General features: G+C 41.8%; 1 protein-coding gene and 1 long non-coding RNA gene across 10 annotated transcripts in view; one reads left to right on the top strand and one right to left on the bottom strand.

Annotated features, from left to right (window-relative positions):
* The window catches only part of tanc2b (tetratricopeptide repeat, ankyrin repeat and coiled-coil containing 2b), a 166,455-nt gene that overhangs the window by 87,842 nt on the left and 50,745 nt on the right, over positions 1–27,868 (top strand). For 6 of the 9 annotated variants that reach the window (XM_040038987.1, XM_040038986.1, XM_040038989.1 and 3 more), the window contains one exon: positions 27,093–27,209. The exons of 1 other annotated variant lie outside the window; for it this stretch is intronic. In XM_040038987.1, the coding sequence (XP_039894921.1) occupies positions 27,093–27,209 (117 nt within the window). Of the gene's footprint in view, positions 1–5,377; positions 9,104–27,092; positions 27,210–27,868 lie in introns of those variants that run through there. 2 more of the 9 variants (XM_040038994.1, XM_040038995.1) reach the window with 2 other exon arrangements.
* On the bottom strand, positions 340–4,833 carry LOC120738001. Its single transcript, XR_005696886.1, has 2 exons — positions 4,747–4,833; positions 340–1,103 (listed from the first exon to the last, which is right to left on the bottom strand). It is a non-coding gene; the product is annotated as an uncharacterized LOC120738001 (long non-coding RNA).

Genomic DNA, 27,868 nt, shown 5'->3' with positions numbered 1-27,868 from the left:
GGCGCCGTCTCATTTGTACTATTCTTATTTTGTGGCTGACGTAGGGAGAGGTCTCTTTGCAGTGTTCTCACACATGTCATCATTTGGCTTGATGTATTACACCAGTCAGGTGCTGCTTGTTGTGTGTTTGGGGATTTTCAAACTTAGTGATGCTTTTTAAACAGATTTTTTTCTATGGATTATGTTTCATAATTGACTCACTTCACTACACTTGTCACCTTAAGTGAACATGTGTTGTAACTTTCACCAGGATTAGCTTGTGCTTATCTGTATGGATTTGTGTCATATCTCTTATTGTCTGTCATAAGGTGGTGTCTATTTAAATAGTGAAGTCACGGAAAAAATATATAATTGCTTTAATCCAGATAAAGGTTTTTGCATTAAAAAGGGCTTATATATGGTATGTCCAGTGGTTATTCTTCAAATCACATGTCAGTATGACTTTACAGCACTTACAGGACCAAAACGGCCTGTCAGTGAAATGACAGCATGCACAAAAGCCCTCAAGTGCCCATTGTCCTTCAAGCCCTCAAAGACCTGTGTCTGCTCTCAAGTGTCATCCACCAGCAGACTGTATTTGAGCTCAGTCTACCCAGCTTTGTCGCCCTTTAATTAATTCAACGCAGCACCACTTCCTCCACAGCTTGACGGTACTGAGCTTGTGTGCGGTGTTACAGTCACAGGCCTGAACCCCTCCCGTGCCACATATTGCAGAGGTGAGAGAAGGGAGTGCGCTAGAGAGCAAACAGCAGTAGGTCTAAAGGGCTAAAGCGCTTTGATCCCCCCCGGTGGTCTCCCCCAGTCACAGCTTCTATCTGCCCTTGTTTGTAGCTCCTGATTGGCCCTAGGGGGGCAGAATTGTGATGTTTGTGAAGACTTGAGTTATTCAACCTTGTAAAATAGCAATGAAATTTCTGACCTTTTCAGAGAATCCTTGACTTTCTGATTGAATCCCCTCTGCCTCCTTGAAGACTCTTGAAGGGGAACTTCTTAGACAGATTTTTGGAGTAGGAAGAGATGCAAACAGGCACTGCGTAGTCAGTTTTTCATGTAATCACTGCTGGTTTTCTGTGGACTTGGAAGTAATGCCACAATTCTTCACCCTATTGGTCAAAAAAGTATGAAGGTACTTATGAGATGGAAAGATTAGCTGATACATTGAACAACATAGTCCCACATGTCGGTGGTTTCTAATCTTCTTACAATGCAGTGTTATGTCATGAAACCTTGTCTTGCTAAGTGGCATGCATTGTCATGACTTCCTTTTAGTTGTCTATATTAAGGAATAATCTATTTTAAACAAATGTGCACAGAAAGGTCTAGGTTATTGATGTTCGTTTAGTGAATTACTTAGAGTTTGGCATTGAGAGGTAATCCACTTGATGTATGAGTAAGGCACTGTGTGCTAAACTACAACTACTAAACGATAGGAAAGATTCTGCAGCAACTTAAGGAAAGAAAATAATCTACATTTTTGTTTTATCATTACAAACCAGTAACATCTTTAAAACCTGCTGAAAATGTTGGATCTCAGCACCTTTAGGCTGCTTTCTCTGTGTATATCTGATAACATCTACTGCTACGGTTGGCCACACTGAGTGTTAGATTACAGCAACCACTCAGTGCTTGTTCGTAGCAAGCAGTTTTACCTGTCTCCTCAATATTTGGTTTCAGCAACCACCACTAATACCATTGGCAGTCCTCGATGGCTTTGGTCTCCCTCACAAAACTTGCTCATGATTGGATCAAGGAACATGACAAAGAGCCCAAACCATTCAAATTCTTAAGAACCAAATCTGATAGAGAGTCCATGAAATGCACCACAATACTCCCGATCGCCTAAAAAGACTCTGTCGGTGGTTTTTATGTTGTGCCTGAATCCCTACACTATATAAAAGATAAATTTAGCCGCCATGGCATCACACACTGTTTTTAACTCAGTGTTGGCAAACATTGAGTTAAAATTCTCAACAAATGCCAGCAAGCTTGGTTAGAAAGCTACACCCATAATGGATCCACACAGACACACAAATCTGCTATTAGCGCTAAGTCATGAAAGTCCTATTATTTCACTCTTAAGGACTGAAGCAGAAACTTCTTGGATGATCTGTAGCTAATAGCAAACCATATAATTCCATTAAAACCTTCTAAAAAGCTTAGCAGCCGAAACATCACTTTAAATTGGAGAAAGTGATGCCTACAACTCCCTGTTTCAGTTTCTCTTTCATAAACTGTGGCCATGAATATGTGGCCAACAAAAAAAGAAAGAAATAAGGATGGGGGGGCAAATACTTTTTCACAGAACTATACTCTGGTTTCATTTTTAAGCCCTGAAGGTTGGAGCTTGTTTTAATGATATGTTTTGCATGAAAAAAATCTTGATAAAGTAACTAGTAACTGCAGCTGTCTGATAAATGCAGGGTAGTGGTAAATGCTTAAATACAAGTACCAGATATAAATACACTTAATTATAGTACATTAAACCACTGACAGGGCTCATCTGTCCCTCATCTTCATGTGCGTTTGACAGATTTCGCGTCCACATTGTTTATGTTTTCTATTTTTAGTCCACTGTTGTCTCAGAATTGGAGTGGCTCATTGTCGCACTTATCTCTTAGTGGCTGATTGTTATGAGCTGTAATCACTGATTGCTTATTTGTGCTTTAATAAACACCTCACTCAAGTGTCAGGCTCACCAGAGATGTCGCCCCAGCTGATTGATTGGCCCTGCTCCACTCAGAAACATTTAAGAGGAATTATTTCAACATCTCTCCCCAGATTACACTGCTTTCCCCTAATTAATGGCTACAATCAATACAATTACTGCCTCCCCATGGATTGCAGCATAAAAGTGGAAAATTGCATTTGGCCTTAAAACCTGAGAAAAGCCTTGATTTAATTATCCAGCCTAATTTTTCACCCACTTTTGCTTCAATTATCACAGTGATATGAGTATATCTAAAATCTATTGTCTCTGTGGTGCTCACAATAATGGAGTAATATGTGAATAAGTGGGAATGCACTACACTTAGCTAACTTGTAAGCGGTCACTGATGTAGGCATGAGTAGTGGTCAGGGTTAACAAAGCACAGTGTGCAGGACTGCTTAGTCAGGTTTTACAGCTCATGGTGTGGGTGGTCTTAAAGAATCCACATTAAAACAGTTGAGCAGTTGAGCTCTGCTAAATTGGCTACTTCTCACAAATGCTGCATCTCTGTTTTTGTTTTTTTGTCTTCTTTTAAATTTATTTTACAGTGGAATCGTTCAAAGAAAAGACACGCTCCCTTGTTGGGGGTTTTCCTGCAGAGATACAGCAGACTGCAATAAGATTAGGGTGTATCTGAGTCATGCTCAGCAGAATCTTTTTTATTATTTTTTGAAGTATTTGGGGAATGTGGACGAGGCTAGCAGAGGAAAGCATGACACAAAAATAGTTCCATTTGATTATAAAAGCGATTCGTGGCCACCTGCTGAGCTGTGAAAATATTGCAGGAAAGCCACAAGAAGTAGTTCAAACTACAATCCAGCCCCAAGAAGGCCTCTGGGTCCACCTCCAAGGCACAATGACCACCCCCACTAAGAAATGGGACTGATCAGTGGAAGCCAGAGAGAATCAAATTCACCCAATCGGTTTTTCAAGGAGGAATGATATCTCTCCAGACTAACGGGGTTTAGAAGTAAATTTCTATATTGAGTTGCACATAAATCATTTTTTGATTTCCAGTTCATGAGGGTAGTTTTCTTAGCGATGCATAAGGCAGTAGGAACTATGTGTGATGCATTTGCTTCTATATCTAATTCACTTGCATCACCTAAAATGCACAGTGGGTGAGGTTGGGATACAGCAATTGAACGATGTGAATGTGTCTTCACATATCCTCTGCCAGAATCTCTGAACAGACGTAGAAGACCATATAGCAAACATATAGTTCACTTTATATAAAACTACCTATGTGCAAGGCCCATTTGGAACATCCTTTGTCCTGTAAAGTGTGTTCTATGGAGAGCTTTGTGTCTAAAAATATCGATCTTCACTTTGATTTTGCTATCAGGAGGGAAATGGAAGTCATCCATTTTTGACTTTTTTTGATTTTGAATTTGTGGGTACAGAGATTTAAATATTCTGTTCTGTGTTAAGTATTTCTAAGTTCAGTCGACTGGGGTTAAATATCACCTGTGTGGTGGACCATAATTGCTGATATTCAAGAAATGTACTGTCGCTGACTTTGAACTTGTTCTTCTGTAGAGTTCTTGTCCAATTATGGGTTTTCTAATAAGCTTCATTTGATTCATTTTAAAGCCTACAGCAATCTGTTGGCTAAGAAGTAGTAATAAAAATCTGGTAGTTCTAGACCATCATTATCTTTAGAGTCGAGAAAATGTCAGATTAATTGAAACTGTTATTTGTAGCCCTAAAAGCATAATTAAACAGTAGCTAATAAATAACAGGTTTCACCTGATTAATTAATTTACCTGCCTCTGAGATTAAACGCCAGCTGATCTTCCAGCATCATATAGGAACAGATGTTTGAACATGCAATAATCCATCTGTAATTCTCTTACGTTTCACATATTTTATTTTATTTTTATTTTTTATATGAGCAGCTCTTGTGTGACGTCTCAATCTCTGTCTCTCTCTCTACCCATCCTTGGCCAGCCTCATGTCTTATTTGCATCTGGTATCCTCTGTGAATTTTTGAAATGAACACTGACATTTGGGACGTCTCAATCTCCACGCCTCCTTACCCAGCGTTGCACCTTGAGAAAATCGTTCTTCAATTATCGTCATTATTTCCTCCTTCCACTGTCCCAGCCACTGCCGACCCACCAAATCATTTGTTCCGCTGAAAGGGAAAATGTGACATTTTCAGATCCATTGTCGCAGCTGAAAAATAAGGAGTGAAGGTTAAGAGTAGAAAGGTGTAATTGAAATGTTTAAGTACGATGCCCTCAGGAAAAGCAGTGGCTGGATTAAATGCTGCAACAGAAGTACTTGACATATTTTAGTCACCGTCCAAATAGTCTGGCTTTCTTAGAGATGAGGTGCTGTGTCATTATGTGCAAACATCAGTTCTTCTGCACTGTGCCACAGTATGTCACATTAAAGTTACTTGAGGGGAGTCGAAATGTCCCCGTAGCTGCCTTTCGTTGAACTTACTTACGTTCTTCAGATGAATGCTGGTGCACAACTGAAGGGGTAATACTTATAGTAGAAATATAATAGAAGTTTTTCTAAACTGAAACTGCTCTTATTTCCCAAAATTTGAGATTTCTGCTCCAAGTTCTTTTCTGCATTTTAATGAAAATGTAATGTTTGGTTGTGCTCAGACATGCTATGTGTATGGTAAGTGTAAAGCTATAGCTAACAGCAGGCCTAGGGGACCCACCCAAAGGGCAAGAAACATAACAAACCCACAAGTGTTTTAAGTAGAATTCTTTGGTCTGAAAATCAAATCTGGAAATCTGGAAGAAAAACAAGTGTATAGATGTGATTTTCTTTTCACAATTAAAAAAATGAGTGCTCAATGCTATAGTATTTCCAAACTACCGTAAATGAAACAGCAAATATTTTAGAGTAAAACAAAAAATAAGGAGGCAACTCTAACCCAAGTAAAATTGCCAAGTGACAGTTCTTTTATTTATTAGACAGAATTGTAAACTTTAAAGTTGTTGAGAAAATGTTCAGCGAGATGACACGCGAGCTAATCTAGAAGCTGCAGCAGCAGCCCGAAATCACCGTGGATTTACACTTTTATGAAAAAGCTCTGGCTGCTTCATTTTCAATCAAATGTTAGATACTTTAAAGCTTTGACTGAATTTGAGCTGAGATGGTTACTTTTTAATTTCCGGTAAGAAAAACGGCACTCTCCATTTTAAACCATTCCTCATATAAAAGCCTGTATGCTATTTCTAATTCTTTAAGAAGGAAGCTAGTTGGGCCCATCAAATATTTGTGCCCGGGGGTCTCTAAGATGATGATCTTGGCAGTTAACTTAGCTCAGCTTAGTATAATGACTAGAAACAAAGAAAATGTGCTACCATGTTCTGTCACAAAAGCTTAATACTTAATGTGGTATATTGTTTGAGTATTTGTAGTAGTTGCGCTCCATTTCTTCCTCAGTGTCAGGTGGGATTTCCTGCAGCTCCCATGAGATAGCTAAAGAGGTAGATGCATTTAAATAGGATAAGACCAGACCAGATGTTTCCACTCATAGCTAGGCTGCGCAGCCATTGGCTGTTGTTTTTTTTTTTATTTAGGCAGATATAAGACGTGTATCAGGCTGATCGTTCTTTCTGCCCTTTTTTATGCACACATTAAAAAAATCAGTAAATCAAGTTCTGATTATGGCAATTTAGATTGGAAAGCAAAAAAGACTGTTATTAAAAAAAAAAAAAAGAAGCTCACTTAAAGATGAGAAAACTCATAATATATTAATGATTGTTGAGGTGTTGCTTATTTTAATGTAAAGAAAAGGTAAAAGAAAGGTGAGGCTTAAAGTGAAAAATCTCAGATCCATCTTTCATCTATAAATATATCAGGTAAATAGAGGAAAGGACCACAGGGAAGACTAACTAGAAGTGGAAGGAATGATAAAAACAATAATATAATAATATTGAAAGAGCTGCACTGTCTGGTGTGGGAATAAAGATTATAGTTTATATCTTGAGGCTGAAGATGCCAGGCATTCTGCAAGGATGTTTACACATAATATAAAGACAACATGCATTTCTAGAAGATTTATATCACTTCTTAAGTATAGTTTGTAAACTCTCCTGTGATGAATATCATAACTAACTGATTACGACTCTTTGCAGCAACAAAGTCTAGGCTATACATCTTTCCTGGTGCTTTCATTCCTTACACACTTTGGTAACCTTATTGGTTACATGTAAGTACAACTACTGTGCAACAGTCTCAAACCACCTCACACCTTCTCATAATACTTTAAAGTTAAAGTATTGAAGTCTCGAACAATAGTTTTCCAGGCTTTCTGTCTTTCAAAGTTTTTCTTTGGATATTGGCTGGCCTTTCCGTCACTTTCAGTCCAGTCCTTGTACCTAACCATTTTCAGATGAATGTAGTTTGGTTGTTAAGCCACTTAACACTGGCCTGTAAATGATTCAAGAATAAATAAGCACCTAATTCACAGGATGAATCAAATTTTATCTCAAATTAACTTTGAGCCTTTCACTGAAAACACATCTTTTGTATCCATTTGGTTTGTTGAATTTATTAAAAAAAAAAAAAAAAAAACTCAAGATGTGCGAATAATAATTTGAGAAAACCAAGACAAAGGAGGTGACAGGCATAAATAACTACAGCAGACGAGCAGTACTCGAAAGTCTCAACCTTAAGAAATAGGGAAAAAAAGCTAGCAAAGACCTGCTTGAGCTGATAACTTTACTGTTTACTGAAACCTCCTCAGAAATGGCCTCAGGATTCTTAAGTCATTGGGGTGCAAAGACCAAAATATGCCAAATTGCACAAGGACCAGGCTTAAAATTAGTGAAAAGCAGCCACTGTCCAAAGAAGAACATTTTTAAAGACCTACTAAATAACTAAAAGTCCCAATTTACAGAATGTCTTGTATTAAAAAAACAAAACAAAAAAAAACCTAACACATGTTGGCTACTCGGTAGTAAAATATAAATGAGGGGTGGCTCAAGACTGTTGCACATTACTGTATGGGCAGTTGAAAAAGTCAAATAACAATAACTGAGAAGCACTAAGCCAAAGGTTTTCTCATTTGAAGTTTCTGAGTCCTCTCTGTCATTGCTGTGGTGGTGAGTGAGATAAAGAAGGCTGAGAATCACTGCTTTTCAGTAGCAAGTGAAGTTTGACCTGTGATCGTCGCACATTTTCTGGGCCTTTTGGTAACACTTGCAAGGGGGTTAGGATTGTCACCCGAGGGAAATAACTGTGAGTGGAGGAGATTAATAAAAAACATTTAGAACAGGATGCTTACAGCCTAACGAAGCGCCCGACAAAAGCGAAGCTGGTACACAATAAACTTGCAGCCTCTTGAGTTTGGACATGAAACATGGCTGCAGCTGTACAAATAGAGTTTCAAGGGTAAAACAAGGACAGGCAGGAATGTCTTGGTCCAAAAGGAAAACAGTGTAGGTTTCATTGAAACCCATGTTCCGATCAAATAATACCATTCCTCCTTTTTCCCTCACCGCTTGTGATCTGATATGTCCCCGAAGCTCCGTCCACAAACGACAAAACTGTGTCCCTTTAATAATACCCTCCCTTTCTCCCTCCCTCTTTTTTTATGCCATTTTCTTTCCTGCCTCAATACCCACCCTTCTCCTCCTCCTCCACCTCCTTTTGCTCTGTGGTTGCTATGACAACAGCAGCACTGCACCATTCATCTGCTGGAGACCTGGACTCCTGTTCCTGTACAGAGAGTGTGCGCCTCTCACATCTATACATAACACGCTAAGCGCTAATGCAGTCACGGAGGCGATTGAAGAGCTCACCTCTCTGTGCTTACAGGAAAGGCTCCCTGTGCCGCTCGTATCGCTCTCTTCTTCTTCTTCTTTTTTTTTTGTCCTCTCTTCATTTCTTTCTGGCGAAGGCTTTTGGTTACCTGTCAGCTTTTCACGTTGCTGCCATCGCAGAGGTTTCACCTTTGTGTCCCCCCTCCTTCTCTTTCCCCAGTGACACATTGACTGCTGCGTTCTTCCTTCTTCCTTCCCTTTTTCCTCCCCTCTCGTTTTCCTCCTCCTCTTCTCGCTCCTCCCGTCACTGCCATAGCTGCCCGGCTCCGTATCATTTACCGCAACTGAAGTGAGCGGGCAGCATCACCACTGAAACCTGTGGAGATTGCTTCAGAAGGGAAACCGGGGGGGAAGGTAGAAGGAGATCTCGTGTGCTTCTCCGCACTTCTCCTCCCCTGCTTCGCTTGCAGGCGTATTTTCTCGTACGCATTTTCCTTCTTTTCCTTCTTTTTCCTTGTTTTTCTTTTTTTTTTCTTTTTGATGAGCTGGTCATCGTTCAGGGAGGAAGCAGGACTGCTTGTGTCGCTGGAAGGAGGGGAAGGAGGGGAGCTGGTGCCGTACTCCAGCCTTCAGGAATGCGAGATCTGGTTTGAGAATGGTGAGCCCAGCCACACCCTCTTTTGCTCGTTTCATTCCTCCATCTGTGCTCGCAAACTCTGTTTCACCCCCTCACCCAGCCTCCAACCCTCACCACTTGTCACCTGCTGCTCCACCTTTCCTTGCACGGAGCTCGTCTGCTGTGTGGCGCGGCCGCTAGTTCGAATGACGTTTGTAAAGACACGGGGCTAATGGGAGGAGTGCAGGAAAGTAATTTCTCTCCGTGAAATGATGCATTTGTCAAAGATGTGAACTCTAATCACAGTGTAGGCTCGAGGGCCTGTGAATCAACCAGAGTGTGATAATGTAAGTGTTTTTTCGTGGCGAGCTGGTCTGTTTCATGCGTCAGCGTGGGTGAGCATTCAATTGTCTTTGAGAGAGTGTGTGTGTGTGTATGTGTCTGATGGAGTGTGTGTGCGTGTCTAAAGCGCAAGCTGTGGGCGGCTAATGGTGCTTGTTCTTGTTGTTGTGTGTCTCACTTTTCCTTCCAGAGCGCAGCGTCATATGTAGCATATGGTTGCGTAAATGGGTTGAAGTTGGTGGGGAATAGTCCCCCCCCCGCCCACCCCAAACCCCTCGCTAGGTAGTCGGCAGCAGCTTGTTGTTGTGTACGAGAATCACCTTGTCATGTGCTGGGACGTGGTTCCTCCCTCTTGCTGCAGGTTTCCTGCCTCCCTGCCTTATCCCAGGGGACTGCTAGCTGGTGTGTGAACGGAACAAAATGTCTCAATAACGTTGTCTGCCAGAAAAACATGAACACCTCATCACCAGCTGCTATTGCTGGTCTCAGGTGAATGGTTTTTGATGAGGCGCCTACAGCCGGTTTTCACACCACTTAGTATCACCACCTGGAGAGTGCTTTGATGAGCTTACCTTGTCAGCTGTCATTCAGGCTCTTATCATGCAATGACACTAAGAACTTCAATTTCAGGGTGGCTAAGTAGCCGTGTTTATTGTCTTCATGGTGGATCCCTCATGGGGTTATTTGAACTCGATGGAGCAGGGTGAAACGGGTCTCTTCCAGAGTAATGCAGTGCATCCCTCTGTGGTTATGACACAAGGACTTTTGTATTGTTTCCCTCTCTCTTATTAGATGTATTAGCTGGGTGATGGTTGCCTGATACACGCTGCAAAGCCTTGAAAGTGCGAAGACGTGTATTCAACAGGTGCAGTGGAACACATATGCCACTTTAAGTCATGGTTGAGGCGGTTCTTGGGAGAATACCCAGAGAAAATGTGTGATAGTGTGTTTCTCAAGGTTATTTTAACCATTGCTTCCTCTTGAGTCATTCAAGTGTTTCGCAGTTTGTGTCAGTACCCGTATTTATTCGTGGGCCCATATTTTTTTTTCACAAGTCCTGACTTTAAACTGCAGGCTTCTGAATTGGTGTGGCACACTTACCTGTGTGTAAACTTCACTTACCTGTACCCGTTTGCAGTGTTTCAGAGGGATATTGATTTTATATAATTGCTCGATTTCCCTCCCGCGTAAGACAAATGGTTTGTAAGCCAAAAAATGAGTTATGAAATAAACTGGGCAGATGTCTAAAATCCAACATCCGTGGGTCAGTTTACTGGCACCACAACCTGCACAGGAAATGTGACTGTGATGTTAATTTGCCTACTGGACTGTCAGTTTTATGAGTCTTTAGTAAGAGAGTAGCATTTGGATTCCACCTAGATTAAATAGGCAGCCTCCTGAGTGACCATACAGACAATATGTGCCATGCATAAAGTGACCAAACCACAGTAAACTAAGTGTGGGGTGAAACGTATGTTTTACAGATAAAGACCTGCTAATTCAGCTGTTGTTCGGTTTGAATATAATCTTTGGGGTTTGTTGTATTAACTGGGAAGTGAAACTCTTTGAGATTAAATATCTCTTTTGCAAGAGTCTCCAGATAGGGAGCATTAACCTAACTTGTTTAGAGGCAAGAGAAACAAGACATTCCAAAGAAAAACCATGGAAGCAGAAGATCTGAGCCACCATGATAACCAGTGTTTAGCCCTGGTTTCGATAGCCAGACACATCTCTTTTTTTAAGCCAATCAAAAGTAAGACAGGAACAAAATCCCAGATAATGCGACACTTGGTCATTCTACCTACATGTGATACCACTGGCCTTTAAAAGCTCGCACTTTGTTCCTCATTCTCAAAGTTTATTAGTGAGATTTAATTATGTGTTGCATGCCGGGTTAGTATTCTTGTGTATTAAAGTCCTTTTCTTTCTCAGTCGAACAGCAGTTGTCGAATGAGTAGAATTACTTATCAAGTGAGTCGGTGTTGCCCCTTCAGTAACAACTCCCTGGATTCTAGAATTACAGTCTTTTATTATGATTAGAGAAGAGGCAGTGAGCGCCGCCATTAGCAAGATGAAGTCATCCTTTTGATCCCCACTCCGACCAAGCTCTTTAAAGTCGGCTTCCAGTGTGTGTACCAGGTAACAACCTACAATTAGAAATCTCCCCAAAAGCTTTCAAAACAGCTACAGTAATATGACGCAGCTAAAGAAGTGCAACCCAGACAGAGACAGGCTTTAGCAATAACAGGCTTGGCTTTAACTTTCCTTTTCTTTTTGTAATTTAAGTAATTAAAAAAATATTAGGTTCTCTAATTGTAGGCAGAAAGGTCCCGCTGACATTCAGTATGTCTCCTGGCGTCAAATGGCTGTTGTGAAAATTTCAAAGCAAGTTTGCAAGAAGTAAGACGAAGACAAAGAGCTTCATTGTTGTTGCTCACAGAAAGGTTGTCCTTGGCAAAGTGTTTGACTTTGTTGATCGTGGTGTCTCTGAAAGTTTCAGTTTCTTTATGTTTTATTTGTGACAAAGACTTTTGCATTTTATTTAACCACCATCATTCCAGCCAGTAACATTAAAACTGCGTAGCTGACTGCTGTTATGCTGATGAGATCCAGTCTTTATGTTGCAGTTTTTACATTTACTGATCTGAACAAATTGATGCTTGAAGGAGAAATATTCTTTAAAACTTAGACAGGAGAGCAGGAACAGAGCGGGAGAATGCAGGAAATTGGGTGGAGTTGAATCCAGGCTCAACAGTAGCCTTCAGCAACATGGGCCACCATCTAGATGAGCTACACCGTTGTACTGATGTCAGATCAATTTTAAGCTACTTAAACATTCTATTCATGGGGTCGTTAAGTACTTGGAGACTTTGAAAAGGTCAATTATTGTTTTAAAATACAAATTTCTTTGGTTTCCTGGTATAAAATAAGGGATAAACACTGGGAAAAATGAAATAAACTAACAGGGAAAGAAAACACTGATGTCCAAGTGGGCCAGAATCTTACAATTTTACAATCCCTAAAAAATGATGAGAGGCAGCAGAAAGATTCAATAAATATTTTGATATCAAACCAAACTGACAACAGAATTAACATCTATTTTTTTCTACGCCTAGAATAAAAAGTCTTTTCTCAAAATCACTCTATTCCCTTTTCTGTCTTTTTATTCTTGAGCATTTTTGCAGTGAAAAGGTTTCATTTTGTGGAGCCAGAAGAGCAAACTTGTTTTGTATTTACAAGCAATACCAAGGCTTGAGTTTTTCTTTTAATTTTACTCTCTAAACATCCAATCTTTCTTGAAATCCTGTTAACATATTTTTCTGTGTTAGTGGCACCAAATGTGGAATTTCTATTCAGTGTTTTTCTTTCTTAATTTTAATCCTCCTCTGTGTAGCACAGCAAGCGGCTGCATCTTGCAAGAGAGGCTTTACAAACGAAGTTACTATCTTATGACTATTACTGTGGTTTTTACTTACGTTTAGTTTTATCTAGGTATTTAGCCGTACCTTCTGGAATAGAAGAGGAAAAAAAACCTGTATTGTGGAGAAGAGAAACCCGCAGTGTGCTATTAATAGCAATGATAATGATTTGCTTACAAAACAGAGCAGTGGGTTACATATACCACCTCACTGCTTTCTGCGAATACCGCTGGTGAAGAGCTGAGCAAACACTTCTCTGTGAGATGCTCACACAAATACACAGAGACCTAAAGAAGTGTGTTATTGTATGTGTGTCCATGCGTATCCAAACCCTTACGGACTATTGCACAGGACTCCACAGTGACACCAGGCGCAGTATTAACATTCACTACTTGTCTGTCTGCTGTTAACTTATTTGCTCAGTCATTTCAGGGTCCTGAACCCCTACCAGGCGTTTGTCTGGATCACAGCTCCGACTTTCTACCCTTACTGTCAGTCTCCTAACTATGTGTATGGGATTACATGAGGGCCACAATTGATTACAGCTTCTATCTGACATGAAAGACATTTGGGGAGCTTTGATGGTCATTTTATGTCGTCCTAAAGACAGTGACACATTATCAGAATCATCTCAATCAGAACAGCTTAAAACTGGAAGCATGGATCAGTAATCAAATCTGTTTTCTTTGTAGTGTTTATTTTAGCTTCCTAATTACATAACAAGAGCAAAAGCATCCGACCCTCACTGATTTTTCACAAAGACAAGGGTGTGGTTCTCAAGTAGTGTCTGTGTGAGGTTATAAATATCTCCACTAGGGGACCAACTCCAGCTGGGACAAAGGTCAAGACACCCTTGCTATTATTAGTACACTGCATCAAGTGGTGTCCTTGGCAATTGTGCTCCTCTCACTTTCCCGGAGTGCCTGATATTTGACTTTACCTTGCTGCTTTCCTCAGGAGTGCAGTCCTCTCTGGTCTCCTGCTGGGAGAGGGTATGCCAAACGTTCATGGTCACTCCTCTGTATCAGCCTGCTGTGGAAGGAGAATGTACACATTTTAGACCAGCCAATAAAGGATTAAAAAAAATGCTGCTCGGAGCAAATAAATAAGGTATTTGTATTTATTGGTAACAATACATTAAACAGCATCCTATGGATTTTGAAAGGATTCCATTTTGGAGACTCAATTAAAAGATTAATCATGCTGTTACATAATAATATAATGATAAAGTGACATGTGAACAATGGAATCGTGCACAAACAACATGTTGAGCTGGTTAAAACATTGTAGAAAATCCTGTCTGTGAAACGAGGACAAACAATCTGAACAGGAAGTGCATCTATTTGGCAACGTCTGCAGAAAGAGCATTTTTCTTGGCATCTTTTCTTGCCACTGATTTTTGGTTGTTCAAGAATGGTAAGCAGGGACCAGCAGCCAATCAGGCAGGAACCCCCCTCCCTACAGGTTTTCTTGATCCACACGAAAACCTCGCTTAAGGAAGGTCCTACACGGGCAGTTCCTATATTTGAAACATGCACAAAGATGTGGGTGACCCTAAAAGGACCCTCAAGTTCCTGCTGTAAAAACAGCCTTTGCTCCACGGTGCCTTTGACTCACATCATGTTTGGCCACTAAAGCTCAGTCTTAACTTGAGATCATCCTTTGTGTGGGGATTACCAACTTTGTCCCTCTGCTTTTAAAAGGCAGTAACCTAAAACGGCTCCAAATTCTTTCTATAAGTCTTAGATTTAGGTTAACCCACTCATGCGTTGTTGTGCATTTGATATCACTTGATTTAGTGCTGTTGGTTTAATCCAAGCCCAATAAGGTTATGTGAAACGTTGAATTAACAGCTCTTTGGGTTAAGGAAAGCTCAGTTAATGAGCCTTCTTAGGAAATCAGCCCCTCCCGCCTTCCTCTTAAAATTCCGGCTGTGCCTCACCTTGCTCCACTAATCCTCCCAAGGCCTGTAATGATAGATACACATGTGAGTGTGTGCAGACACTCGCACACAGACACTTGCACGCATACATTAAAAGTACAAAAAAATAAAACAAACAGGGGAGGCAGCCGAGCTAATGGACTCGCACATGCTACTGACTGTCGGCAGCCTCCGTGTTGCACGGCAACATCTGGTCTGTATTGTTTTGTTTAACAAGTCAACAAGAGAAGCACACAAAATCATCTGCGGTCTGTGAGCCGGATTATTAAATGCACACTGGGCACAAGTCTTCGGGTCATTCATGGAGACTGGTGAAATAAATATAAAACTGCATCTCTCTGCTACTTCAGGACTGCAATGCTTTTGAACTCAGGTGCTATATGTTGAATAGAATGAATTACTAAACTCTTCATCTTCAAAATTACCCAAACATATCCACTTCATTGCAAACCTTTTAACTTCATAAGCCTAATTGTGGGCAGTTGTCTTTGCTGCTCCAAAGATTAACATCAAAAACATTGTTAATCTTTTCTGAAACGCCTCATATGGGCATAAAAGGACTGCTAGATCACATTATGTGTGATAAGATTGCATAAAATGATCAATTATCAATCAAAATTAAACTTCATTCAACTTCAGGCTGCTATAAATGCTTTGTTTCTGTCTTAAAAAAATCTTCTTGGAGCTGTGTGATGTTAGAGAGAGAAGTTATCCTTAATATGGTCATCTCAGGTGGGCAGCTCTAGCTATGAGAAGAAAAGCCCCACCCATCTGCTACGACAGCCAATCAGAAGAACACTTAATGGGAGAAAAGGACTTGTTTCAGATAGGGGATGAACGGAGGGGCTGCACCATTATTTTGAGCTATGAATCATGAGCACAACAGGTCCCCTGCAAAAGTTCATTAAGTAACACTTAACAGTCAGCTTGACTCTTCAGTATCATCATTTTTTAAAATATTGAAATGTGATATTGATGTGACTGTATTGCTCTATGAAAGCACTCAAAAAAAAAAAAAAAGTCAAAGCTTCATTATTGTTCTAGATTGAGATCACATCATCTCTTTTTGGGTCAGAGCACAAAGGATCAGAGCTGCCATTGCAGCAGTTTGCATCTTTAAAAGCTGAATTCCTTGAATTGAGATGATGCGTGGAGGACGCGGTGCTGTAAAGCAGCTGAGATTTGTCAATACAAAGAGGTTGTTTGATTGCATTTGAGCGAAAGCTGGGAGCTTTTAGTGCCGTTGAAGTCAGCTTCTGTCTGCGTTACCACCACCCTAAAAAGATGGACAACTCTTCCTTTCCCTGTGCTCTGCTGTTGCCATAGTGACTGGGCCGGCGTGCTCAGTTTCTATAAAGCTCTGCTTAGGTTGCAGACAGCCGGGCAATGTATGTCCTCACCGCTGGTCTGTACGTGAGTGTGTATGTTAATTTGTGGGCGCCCGTGTCTTTGTCTGAGTGGGCGCCTGAGGTCGTATGCAACTGACACAGTGGTAGAGACGTTGCGATGTCTCCTTTCGCTCGCTTATCATTCACTTATCTGCAGCAAATGAGAAAATGTGCATTGCATATTGGAGCTTCCAATTCATATTCAGATCTTGTCATTTATTTGTTGAAAGCCCAGGTTGTGTCTGAGGGGACTGCCATGTTGAAAAGAAGCTTTCCTCTTTCATATGCACAACACCGTGTGAATTTGAATCACAATATTGACGTGCTTTCTGTTTTGTTGATGACTTCGCCAAAGGCTGTGTGTCTGTGCTGACAGTCTTGGGAATAGATATGAGCTTTTTAAATTTTTCACAATGTCCTTTAGCACCAGTGTTTCTGTGGATCCCTCCCTTCGCCCTCTCTTTTCTTACTCTAATCTCACATATACACTTGCATACATGTCGCATGCATATTCATATTCGAACCCGCACACCCAGAGCATGTAAGAAATATCTATTTCACGGCCACGTGCATCTGCACATGCAGACAAGATATATTTATTCATAAGCTCATTAGAGGAGTGGATTTGCCTGCTGCCATCCATCACACTGTCACCCATCCTCAGCCTGGCACACACTGACAACAGAACTGCAGGAGAGAAGTCCATGGGATTTAGTCTCCTGGAACCAGAGCTATAGAGGGGATTTACTCCAATAGACAGCGTTTCCCTTCCCTATTTTGTAGAGGTGAGATCAGGGAGACTACAAACAAAAGAAATGGTAATCTTCTTTTCACTGTAGTTTATCCCAAAATTGATATTCTGGGAGGAGAATGCCTTTAGTCTCTCAGTGCAATCAGTGTCAAGGCATCGCAGGAAACCTTTGGTACCGTAAATGATTTAAAATGTAAAACAGTTGAAATATATGGGGGAACTTTGTGTTCATGCTCTTGCGAACACACTGCCTACACTGTCAGACTGTCACACTCTCCTTCCAGCTTGTTACAGGTTATAGTGCAAGCTGTTGCAAGCTTGTCAGTGCAGGTGCAAGAGCGCCTTCAGGAAATCGGACAGGACTGTAGGTTGAAATGGAAGCATAAAAATACAAGCTTTGGCGTCTTTTTCTGCTATTGCACATTCATTTTTTTACCTAACCAAGTGAACTTTTCAATATCGTTAAATGGACGAGAGGGGCAAAACAGAAAACATGCTCCAGCCATAACCCAAATTGTGTACAGTTAGGAAAGTGTCCCTACCGGTCTTCCTGTTTGAAAGTTAAAAGCTCCATCAACCAAAATAATTCTTACTTGGCTCCTCAGATAACAAGTAGTACGTGTACAACCTTCACACCAATATGAGCAGAATCTTTTCACACATCTTTTGTGTGAAGGTCAAAACCCGACATAATCTATTGATGGGTAACAAAAAAATGAACAAATAGGAGATGAGAATACGATAAATACATTTTATGTAATTGTATTGTAGCTAATTTATATTTAGTTACATATTATTATTATTATTATTATTATATGTAATATGATTTAAATGCATTTTAAAATTATTAGTATTTTGTTTTCCTGACACATATGTTCGTATTACATCATTAATTAAGTTTATATTTATTTACTAACTCACAGTTAGTGGACTCTAAACTCATAAAACACTGGCCAAAAACAGAAAAGCTTGTAAGTTTGTCTGTCATGGCGTTTCATTGAATCGTGGATGACTCTGGAGTCTTCTGGTCCTGGCGATCACTTGTATTTGTTCATTGTGGCATCTGTGCTGGATAACCTCCTAGATTTGGTATTTAGCAGAGTCCTGTCCAGGCCATACTAACACAGTGCTGACAGTGATTATGGCATATAAACACTTGTACTTTATGCACATGCACATAACTCTGAAGCGGCACTTAATTTTCTTTGCCAGGCAGAATTCGTTTTCATTTGTTTTAACTTTGGATTTGTTTGTGAGCAGAGTATGTCAAATTGTGACAACAGATTGCAGTTGATTGGTGCACAATAAGATCATGAGAAAAGGGAACAAGTTGTTAGTGCCTGGTTGCAGGCCTGGATCAAGGTACAAACCTTATTTTTTTTAATTTCTTGGAATTTTAAGTTGTTTTTCGTCATGCCTGAAGCATGATTTTTTCGTTACTCTTATGCTGGCTAAAATGCCCTAGCAACTTCTTTGCTTGGATTGACATGGCATTTGTTGCAGACATATTAGCAGAAAATAACTGTAATAACTTTGATCTAAAATTTGACTTTGTCTAATACAACCTGATTAGGGACCTAATATTAACTAATTAGTACAAGTAGTAGTATCATTTTTGTGGTAAAATACCATGGTGTCATTAGCAATACTGCACTATTAATTTACAAAGTTGGAGGGCCACTGTCTGAAGAAGCTACCACTCTACTGCTTAACCCATCTATATTATTCTCTCTTCTACTGAGTATTGAAGTTAATTAAAACGTACAACATGCATTGTCATTACAGGTAAAGTAGCCTTAAAACAGTTTCCACCAACAATGTTTAAAATGAGAGTAACCCGTCTGCTGTACTGAACACCTCTGAGGAACAGAAATTAACAATGAAATTAAATATTCTTCCTTTTTCATGTTTGCTTGCATATTTTACACAATGCTGTAGAGTGAGTAGGAATATTCCAACGATGGAATATGTAATGTGATACTTGAATTAAAACAGAAAAAGTTCTTGCAGGGTTTTAAGATAATATCTACACTGCATGAAAACTAAATGGAAGGTAGGGACCACCTGCACATTTCACTGAGAGGAGCTGCTCAGCCATGAAAATCCATGCCACGAAGCTCCTGGTGCAGTTTCTATACAGATGTTAATGCTAGAGGAGCTTTGGAAATCTGCAGTTATCGAGTCAGCAGAGCATTAGCAACTTTGTAGCATTTCAATGCAGTAACTCAAAGTGGTGCTAAGTAGTTTGTATGGCCCCTACATGCTTGTATGCATGCCTGACAAGATCAGGGCATGCTCCTAATGAGATGACAGTGTCCTGGGGGCTCTCCTCCCAGTTTGGACAGGGGCTCTGAGCTCCTGGACAGTCTGAGGTGAAACCCGGCACCATCTGATGTGTCCCAGAGGTGTTCTATTGGATTGTGGTCAGGCAGAGTTTGGGGGAGTGTTGAGAGTCAGTGGTATCAATTCTTTCATCCTTCAGGGACTGCCTGCATACTCCCTCCACATAAGGTATTGTCATGCACCATAAGGAACTCAGGACCTACTGCATTAGTGTAGTTCTGATTATAGTAGGGGTGCAATGATACTCGTATCGATATTGAACCGTTCGATACAGTGCTTTCGGTTCAGTACGCATATGTATCAACAATACAAAATTTGTAATTTATTTTATCAACTTTCCTTCTGACAATGCTGTCTGTGTTGAGTGCTCAGTGAATCTGCGTTTGACTACTCCGCCTAGGCTGCACTGTCGAGCACAGATCCACTGAGCGTTCAACACAGACAGCATCGTCAGAAGAAAGAGCGCAGGGCAAGCTAGCGAGACAGAAGTTAAGCTCTCCTTGCAACATGGCAAATTGAATCTCCCCCACCCTCATTCAGATCTGGCGTTTGGAATTATTGTGGTTTTCATGTGAGGTATGACCCTGAAGGTAAGCGCGTCATGGACTAAAGTAAAACAGTATGTTGGATGTGCCACGCAATGCTCAATTACATGGGTGGGAACTAGTGTGTTAGCGCAGTTAGCTCGTTAACGTGTTGGCTGTCTAGCCCCATGCAGGGGTAGCTCGTTAACGGAGATTTGCCATGTTGTGGCGTTAACGTCATTTCAACGAGATTAACGCTGACAGCACTAGTGGGAACACAACGAATATGACTGCACATTTACGCCGACATCATCCTAGTGCAAAGACAAGTGGAAGCAGACAAAAACAACAAGCATGCATGCTACAAACTTTACCCGAGTCATTTAGACAGCCGTTAGCACATGATTCTCCTTATGGGGACCTGATATGTTTAATATTGTGGCGAGCTCAGACAATGAGGAGACGGAGGTATCGTTTGGTCTTGCTTCCCGTGAGCTAGCCAGGGAGCGCAGCCGTTTATTGACATCTGCAGAAGAACACTGCCGCTAGCTAACTGCTCAGCGCGGCAACCGCACAGCAACAACAACAACACACAGAGCGCCCTCTGACCCCGGAAGGACACACCGTCGCAGCGAGAGGGCGTCACCCGTCACTATGGCAACATAAACAAAACATAACTGTACAAACAGATACCCGAACAGCCCTGACCCGCTACATAGCCCCCCACCTAAGGGGTCAGTCGTCCCCGACGACCCCATTGCCCCACACAAAGTCCTGCAAATGTCCAGGTGCCTTCTTTTGGCGCACCTGCCGGTCACGACCGGCGGGGGAAAAGTCACTCGGGTCAGAACATGGGTTGCCGCCATCATCCCACTTCTGACACCAATGTGGCGAGCTCAGACAATGAGGAGACGGAGGTGTCGTTTGGTCTTGCTTCCCGTGAGCTAGCCAGGGAGCACAGCCGTTTATTGACATCTGCAGAAGAACACTGCCGCTAGCTAACTGCTCAGCGCAGCAACCGCACAGCAACAACAACAACAACACACAGGGCGCCCTCTGACCCCGGAAGGACACACAGTCGCCGCGAGAGGGCGTCACCCGTCACTATGGCAACATAAACAAAACATAACTGTACAAACAGAACCCCGAACAGCCCTGACCCGCTACAATATGCTGCTGAGAATATAGCCCAGAAGAAGCATATAGTATAGCTTTTATTTTGGAAAGAGCCATTTCTCTGTAATAAACTCTCTTTTCCAAAGATGAGCGATTCCTCAATCAGATACAGGTGTTACCGCGCCAGATCCGCGGCCCCGACCGTAGTAAGGAAACCTCTGGCAGTTACTTGAAGGTTCCGTAACTGACTCGTAGCCGGCAACAGCTTACTATACAGGTCGACTCCGCTAGCAAAAAGATCGAAGGAGGCGTAGGAAACTGCTTCACCGAACTTTATTTCTTCTCTAAGGCACGAACACCGCATACAGTGGGCTGAAACAGTTTACTCACAGCGAGCATCGCCGACACAACTCTGGCTGTCGAGGGAGTTATTATATTCCTTTTATTTATTTTCTTTTCGTCTCTTCTGTAGCTAACCGTTACTTTTCCCCCTTCTCCGCTCTCTCTCTTCACACACACACCAGGCAGTCCCGCTACACACATCCCGAATACATTTCCCATCAGGCTTCATCCTTAAAGGGCCATGCCTGTAACACAGGGCTTGCAAAATTGCTAGCCCGACATCCCGGGGCTAGCGATTTTTCCAGTAGGGTTAACAAAATCTATCTCTGCCCTGCCCGTCGGGCTATTGTAGGAAGGAAAAATATATGTCAATGCTTTTGCATTCTTTCGGAAATGTAGCTGGGTAATTATATCATTGGCATCAGTGAGCCACTGTCAATATGTGACATGTTGAAATCGCGTTTGAATTTGCGCTTGTTTTTTGCTTTCACTTTGCAAATGTCCAGGTGCCTTCTTTTGGCGCACCAGCCGGTCATGACCAGCAGGGGGAAAGTCACTCGGGTCAGAACATGGGGTGCCACCATCATCCCACTTCTGACACCAATGTGGCGAGCTCAGACAACGAGGAGACGGAGGTGTCGTTTGGTCTTGCTTCCCGTGAGCTAGCCAGGGAGCACAGCCGTTTATTGACATCTGCAGAAGAACACTGCCGCTAGCTAACTGCTCAGCGCAGCAACCCACAGCAACAACAACACACAGGGCGCCCTCTGACCCCGGAAGGACACACCGTCGCAGCGAGAGGGCGTCACCCGTCACTATGGCAACATAAACAAAACATAACTGTACAAACAGAACCCCGAACAGCCCTGACCCGCTACAATATGCTGCTGAGAATATAGCCCAGAAGAAGTGTATAGTATAGCTTTTATTTTGGAAAGAGCCATTTCTCTGTAATAAACTCTCTTTTCCAAAGATGAGCGATTCCTCAATCAGGAAACCTCTGGTAGTTACTTGAAGGTTCCGTAACTGACTCGTAGCCGGCAACAGCTTACTATACAGGTCGACTCCGCTAGCAAAAAGATCGAAGGAGGCGTAGGAAACTGCTTCACCGAACTTTATTTCTTCTCTAAGGCACGAACACCGCGTACAGTGGGCTGAAACAGTTTACTCACAGCGAGCATCGCCGACACAACTCTGGCTGTCGAGGGAGTTATTATATTCCTTTTATTTATTTTCTTTTCGTCTCTTCTGTAGCTAACCGTTACTTTTCCCCCTTCTCCGCTCTGTCTCTTCACACACACACCAGGCAGTCCCGCTACACACATCCCGAATACATTTCCCATCAGGCTTCATCCTTAAAGGGCCATGCCTGTAACACAGGGCTTGCAAAATTGCTAGCCCGACGTCCCGGGGCTAGCGGTTTTTCCAGTCGGGTTACCAAAATCTATCTCTGCCCTGTCCGTTGGGCTATCATAGGAAGGGAAAATATATGTCAATGCTTTTGCATTCTTTCGGAAATGTAGCTGGGTAATTATGTCATTGGCATCGGTGAGCCACTGTCAATATGTGACATGTTGAAATCGCGTTTGAATTTGCGCTTCTTTTTTGCTTTCACTTTGCAATAGCGCGAACTGTGTATAGAGAGCGACAGTACTGATTGGTGAGTGATGATAATTTGTGCACCAATTCCTCTGACATTGTCTTATCAATCGTTAGCTTACTATGCAAACATGACAAGTGAAATCTCCCGCAGCAAGCTTAAACATATGAGAGGTTGATCGCGCAGAGAATCGCTGACCGTTATGTGTGTGTGTGTGTGTGTGTGTGTGTGTGTGTGTGTGTGTGTGTGTGTGTGTGTGTGTGTGTGTGTGTGTGTGTGTGTGTGTGTGTGTGTAAAAGCAGCAGGATTTATATTTTAGTTCTGCTGAGCCAAATAAGACAGGTCAGGGTGAAGAAGTGACAGCCAAAGAAAAGCTTACCACAAAACGGAAAAGTTATGACAAATCAGACTATAAGGCAAAAAGAAAGTGCAGCTTTATGGTTTCATGGACAAAAGAATTTCTGTGGCTGCGATATGACGAGCTATATAACCGGGGCTGCACATAAGTGGTCCGCAGGTGCGCATTCGCTGTCAAAAAAAAAAAAAAAAAAAAAAAACGCGCACAAGATATGAAGTTGCAACGCGTGTTTGCATACATAAGATTTTCTGGAGGAGGACAGACATTTGTTTAAAACTCTTAAAGATGTCGAAGAAGCTCCTTTAAGCAATTACTTTGGTGTTCCTCTACCTCCAAAGAAATGTCAGAAGGAGTCCGAACCACAAAAGAAGCGCGTATTCTCGGAAAAGTGGTTGCAGGAGGTGAGCTGGCTTCAAACAAATGATGAACGCACAGAGATGTGGTGCGGAATGTGCCGTGAAAATCCCACTCTAGCGGACAAAAACTGTGTTTATTATATGGACGCAAACGCGCGTTGCAACTTCTTATCTGGTGCGCGTCTTTTATTTTGACAGCGAATGCGCACATGCGGACCACTTATGTGCACCCGTGTAAATAACATAATGTTCTGCCGGGTGTGTTGTTGGTTTTCTCTCGATTTCTGAGTCGACAAGCGCCTTTGTTACTTGGGACCAGTCATTTTAAGAAAGGCCCCCATTAGAACCCATGAGAAATGCAAGAAATGCATTATTGCTCAGTCTGCAATATCTTTCCCAGAACAAACACCAATTGCAAATAACATAATAAAAATAAACCTGAAAAATCTGTTTAGAACAGCGTACTATGTTGCAAAGAGTGAACTACCACTGGCAAAATTTAGCAGTCTTTGCAAACTTCAAAAAGCAAATGGCCTCGATCTTGGTTCCACTTGTCTCTTACCCGTGACTTCAGCGGAAATTTCAAATTCAGGATCTGACACAGACTGATTCATGTCCTACACAGTTCTTACAAGTTCATAGAAATTTCTGTTCAATTAGAACCAAGTATTTGAGTTGATGATTGTAATTTTTATACAATGTTGTAATTTGTTTTTCAACAATTTTTTGATTAATGTTTTGTTTCCTTTACAATATTATACTTTAATGTATAATATTGTAAAGGAAACAAAACAGGAAACAAAACATCAATCAAAAAATTGCTCTCTTTTTTATTCGGGCTACTTACATTTATTTTGGGCTACCAAAAACTGAAGAGTCCCTGCCCGAAGGGCTACAGGGATTTTGAAATTTTGAGAGCCCTGAGATATATTTATTTTTTAAATTACTTTTGTTTCAGCAACATTAAATTTAAAAACTGTACTTTTGAGTTAAAATATATATTTATAATTTTAATAAATGACAAATTAAAAAGGCATGAACATTTTTTTGTATCGAAAAAATATCGAACCGTGACACCAAAGTATCGAACCGAACCGAACCGTGAATTTTGTGTATCGTTGCACCCCTAGATTATAGGTCCAAGGATTTTATCCCAATACCTAATGGGAGTCAGGGTGCTGCTGCCTAGCCTCTAGAGATCTGTATGTCCCTCCATAGATATGCCTCCCTAGACCCACAACCAAACCAGTTATGTTGAACAGGTGCCCGCAGACTCTTTCACATCTGTCTCATATGCTCAGAGTGAACCTCTCTCATCTGTGAAAAGAAGAGAGTGCCAGTGGTGGATTTATCAATTCTGGTAGTGTATGGGAAATGCTAATCTGGCTCCACGATGTCAGGCAGGGAGCTCATGCTCATGCTCTTGAGCACTCCTTCTTGCTCTTGACACTGTGGTGGGATTCACAGCAAACCTTCTGGCATTGGCATGCATTTATGTGCCATCCTGGAGGAGGTGCTGGGTCCAGCCACCCCTGCATGCTACCAGTAGTGACACTGACCTAGCCAAATTTAAAACGTATGGGGAAAAAAACGGTCAAAAGAAACCCAAAAACCGTCGGTGCCATCCACCTGTAAAACTGTTCTTTTGGGGGTTGTCTCATTGGTGCCCCTCTAGTGCACCTGTTGTTAACGTAATTAACACCAAAGCAGCAGAAACTGACTAACACCCCCCTCTGCTACCTAACTGACCAGAATCGAATTGATTTGATGGTGCGCTCTGATTTTAAAAAGTATATAATATATATATAGTTAGTGGAAAAAGAATAACATTGAAAAAGATATTTGAACAAAGACGCAGAGTTTAAAAGCTAAAGACTGAAAATAAAGCTTGTTTTGAAAATGGCATGTTTACAAGTCTGTACAGCATGTGAGGATGCTTGAACTTTCTCGCTGTATGTTACGCATTTTACATCGACCATCTGTACCACTGTACTGTGCTCAACAGTATGTAGGCAAAGGGATTAAAGCTCTCCTCCCCACCCATTACACACACACACATACATTATCCTGACATTAGCTGTAACACGAGCCCTAAACAAAAGTGGTGAAGAATCTATTCTGGTTTTGCACTCGCTGTTGCTTGAACATATGTTCCAACTGCTGCTCATGACTTCCTGCTCACCGCACTTTGGTCCTGCACAGTATTTCTGCACCAGATAGCTTTGGACATGTGTGCTCACCCGTAACAGTAATGGTTGCGACATACAGTATAATCTATTTTAAACCCCTATTTAACCAGATTAGTCAATTAAGGGTAAATTATGCTTAGTTGCTGCCCATCTCAAACCCACACCAGTACAGAAAATAAAGATAATAGATTAAACAAATGAGTCTTATGCACAATTTAGTTGATATTGGCTGATTTCTTTTTTCTTTCTCACAGCTGGGCATGACTCCAAGTTCGTCATAGAAGTTATTTCCATAGTGAGGACAAAAAAAGGGGGAAATATAGTCTGGTTCCTCCTGTTTATGAATATAACAGAGGAGGAGGGGAAGTCATTTCTGTATCGGATGGATGGGTTGTTTTTTCTTTTTTTGGTCTCCATTTGTGTGGTATATTAGCCAGATATTCAGCGTAAGCAGGCTTAGCATTTTAGTGCTAATTGACAGAACATTAAAAAGCAGAGCGAGTGCAGGAAGCCTTATGGTCTCATTATTCTTGCTGTGGAGAGCCATCACACTCGGTGATTTTAACAACAACATCCTTGCAAACAAATGCCACTGAATGGATCGCAAAGGTTTTCTTCTTTTTGCATTTCTTCCAGGGTATGTAGCCTGTGTGTGTTTATCAGTACAATGACTTTGCCTTTTATGTGCTTCATAAAACTATTTTTTTAAGAACACCACAATGTATGGACTCATGACACTGTAAGCTGAACTGGGTAACGGTGCTCACAATCTGTGTGCCGTGACCAAGAACCCATGAAAGGATCATACACAGCCACCACCCCCGGCTTTCTGTGAATCTCTGATTTTCTCATTTGACGTCTCAGACGCTGTGGCTGAGTCGGGCGCGAGGACATTCCCAAAATGGATCTCATTTGCATTCTTGGTGTGATTTTTGACACTGGACAAACAGACGCAAGAAACTTTTTATTTATTTAGCTTTTCTTCTTTTCTTTTTTTTTGCTTCCTGGTATTCTTGCATTTCAGTGGTGGGCGGATGTTTTGCAGGTGTATTGGTTCGCCCTAGCGAGGTACCTGATTGCTCACGTTGCTTATTTACTCATGTGTTTGCTTTATCTGACCCGAGGCAAACGCAAGGCGTAAGAAAGCCTTCAGGATGTTTTCATTTTATCAGTGTGCTGCTTTAAGTTCATGCTGTAAGCTCTCTGACTTTCCTCCCTTTCTGTCCTGTCCCCTGTCACTCCTCTCTTTCTTTTCTTCTTCCATCTCCCTGATTTATGTGTGTGTATCTCTGTGTTTCTGTGTGTGCACGTGTTGTCTCCTTCTGGGTGTGTGTGTGTGTGTCTATGCTTTCTGCTCCCAGCCCCTCTGCGGAAAGCAAAGTTTGTGGAGAGCCCTCGCATTCCACAATCAGAGCTTGGCTCCCCTACACACACCTCCACCACTGCCAAGAATCCAGACCTGGACACATACTGCCCTGGTAAGTTTTGGCCAGCTCATCCCTAATTTCGTGTGTTGTTTATTTATTTATTTTTTGCTCGTTGGTTCTTCTCTGTGCCTCCCTGGTTTCACAGACGATGATCAGTTTTCGGGGTATTCTGCTGCTGCTGGCTGCTGTAAAACATTGCTAAGGTTATTAATGAAAAAGCTTTGCTGGGGCCTGCAGTGTCCATCCTCATCGCCTCCTCCCTCTCTGTCTCTCTAATCCTCTCTCGCTGCTTTCTCACCCCGCTCTGCTTTTCGGGCGGATAGCTCGGTTAGGTGCCACCGCTGTTTTCCGTTAACTTCGCAGTCGGCTTTTTCTCGGTAATCCTGCGGACAGTCCACATCCCCACCCCTCCCCTTCCCTCCCTCCCCTCCCAGTCTATCCCCATCAAACCCCGTCTATCCTCCTCCCTTGTCTCTTCGTCTTCCCTCGCTCAGAAGGACTTTAAAACGGGTCACCTGAGGATAGTGCTGTGCTCAGATCTGGTTCTGGTATATCTGCTTTCTCATCTTGCTTCTCCTTTTCCTGTTGCCATTGAGAAATGCGGTACTAGCTTCCTGCCCTGTCTTTTTGGCTCAACCTGTGGTGGAATAGGAGAACCCAGGGCTGGATGTACACATGAGAAATGGTGCTGGAAAGCCTCGAGGCTTAAC

This window comes from Simochromis diagramma, unplaced genomic scaffold, assembly GCF_900408965.1.
Source record: "Simochromis diagramma unplaced genomic scaffold, fSimDia1.1 OVJJ01000402.1, whole genome shotgun sequence".
Lineage (NCBI taxonomy): Eukaryota > Metazoa > Chordata > Actinopteri > Cichliformes > Cichlidae > Simochromis > Simochromis diagramma.
The sequence above is the reverse complement of the archived record's forward strand: the minus strand, read 5'-3'. Positions and strand labels throughout refer to the sequence as shown.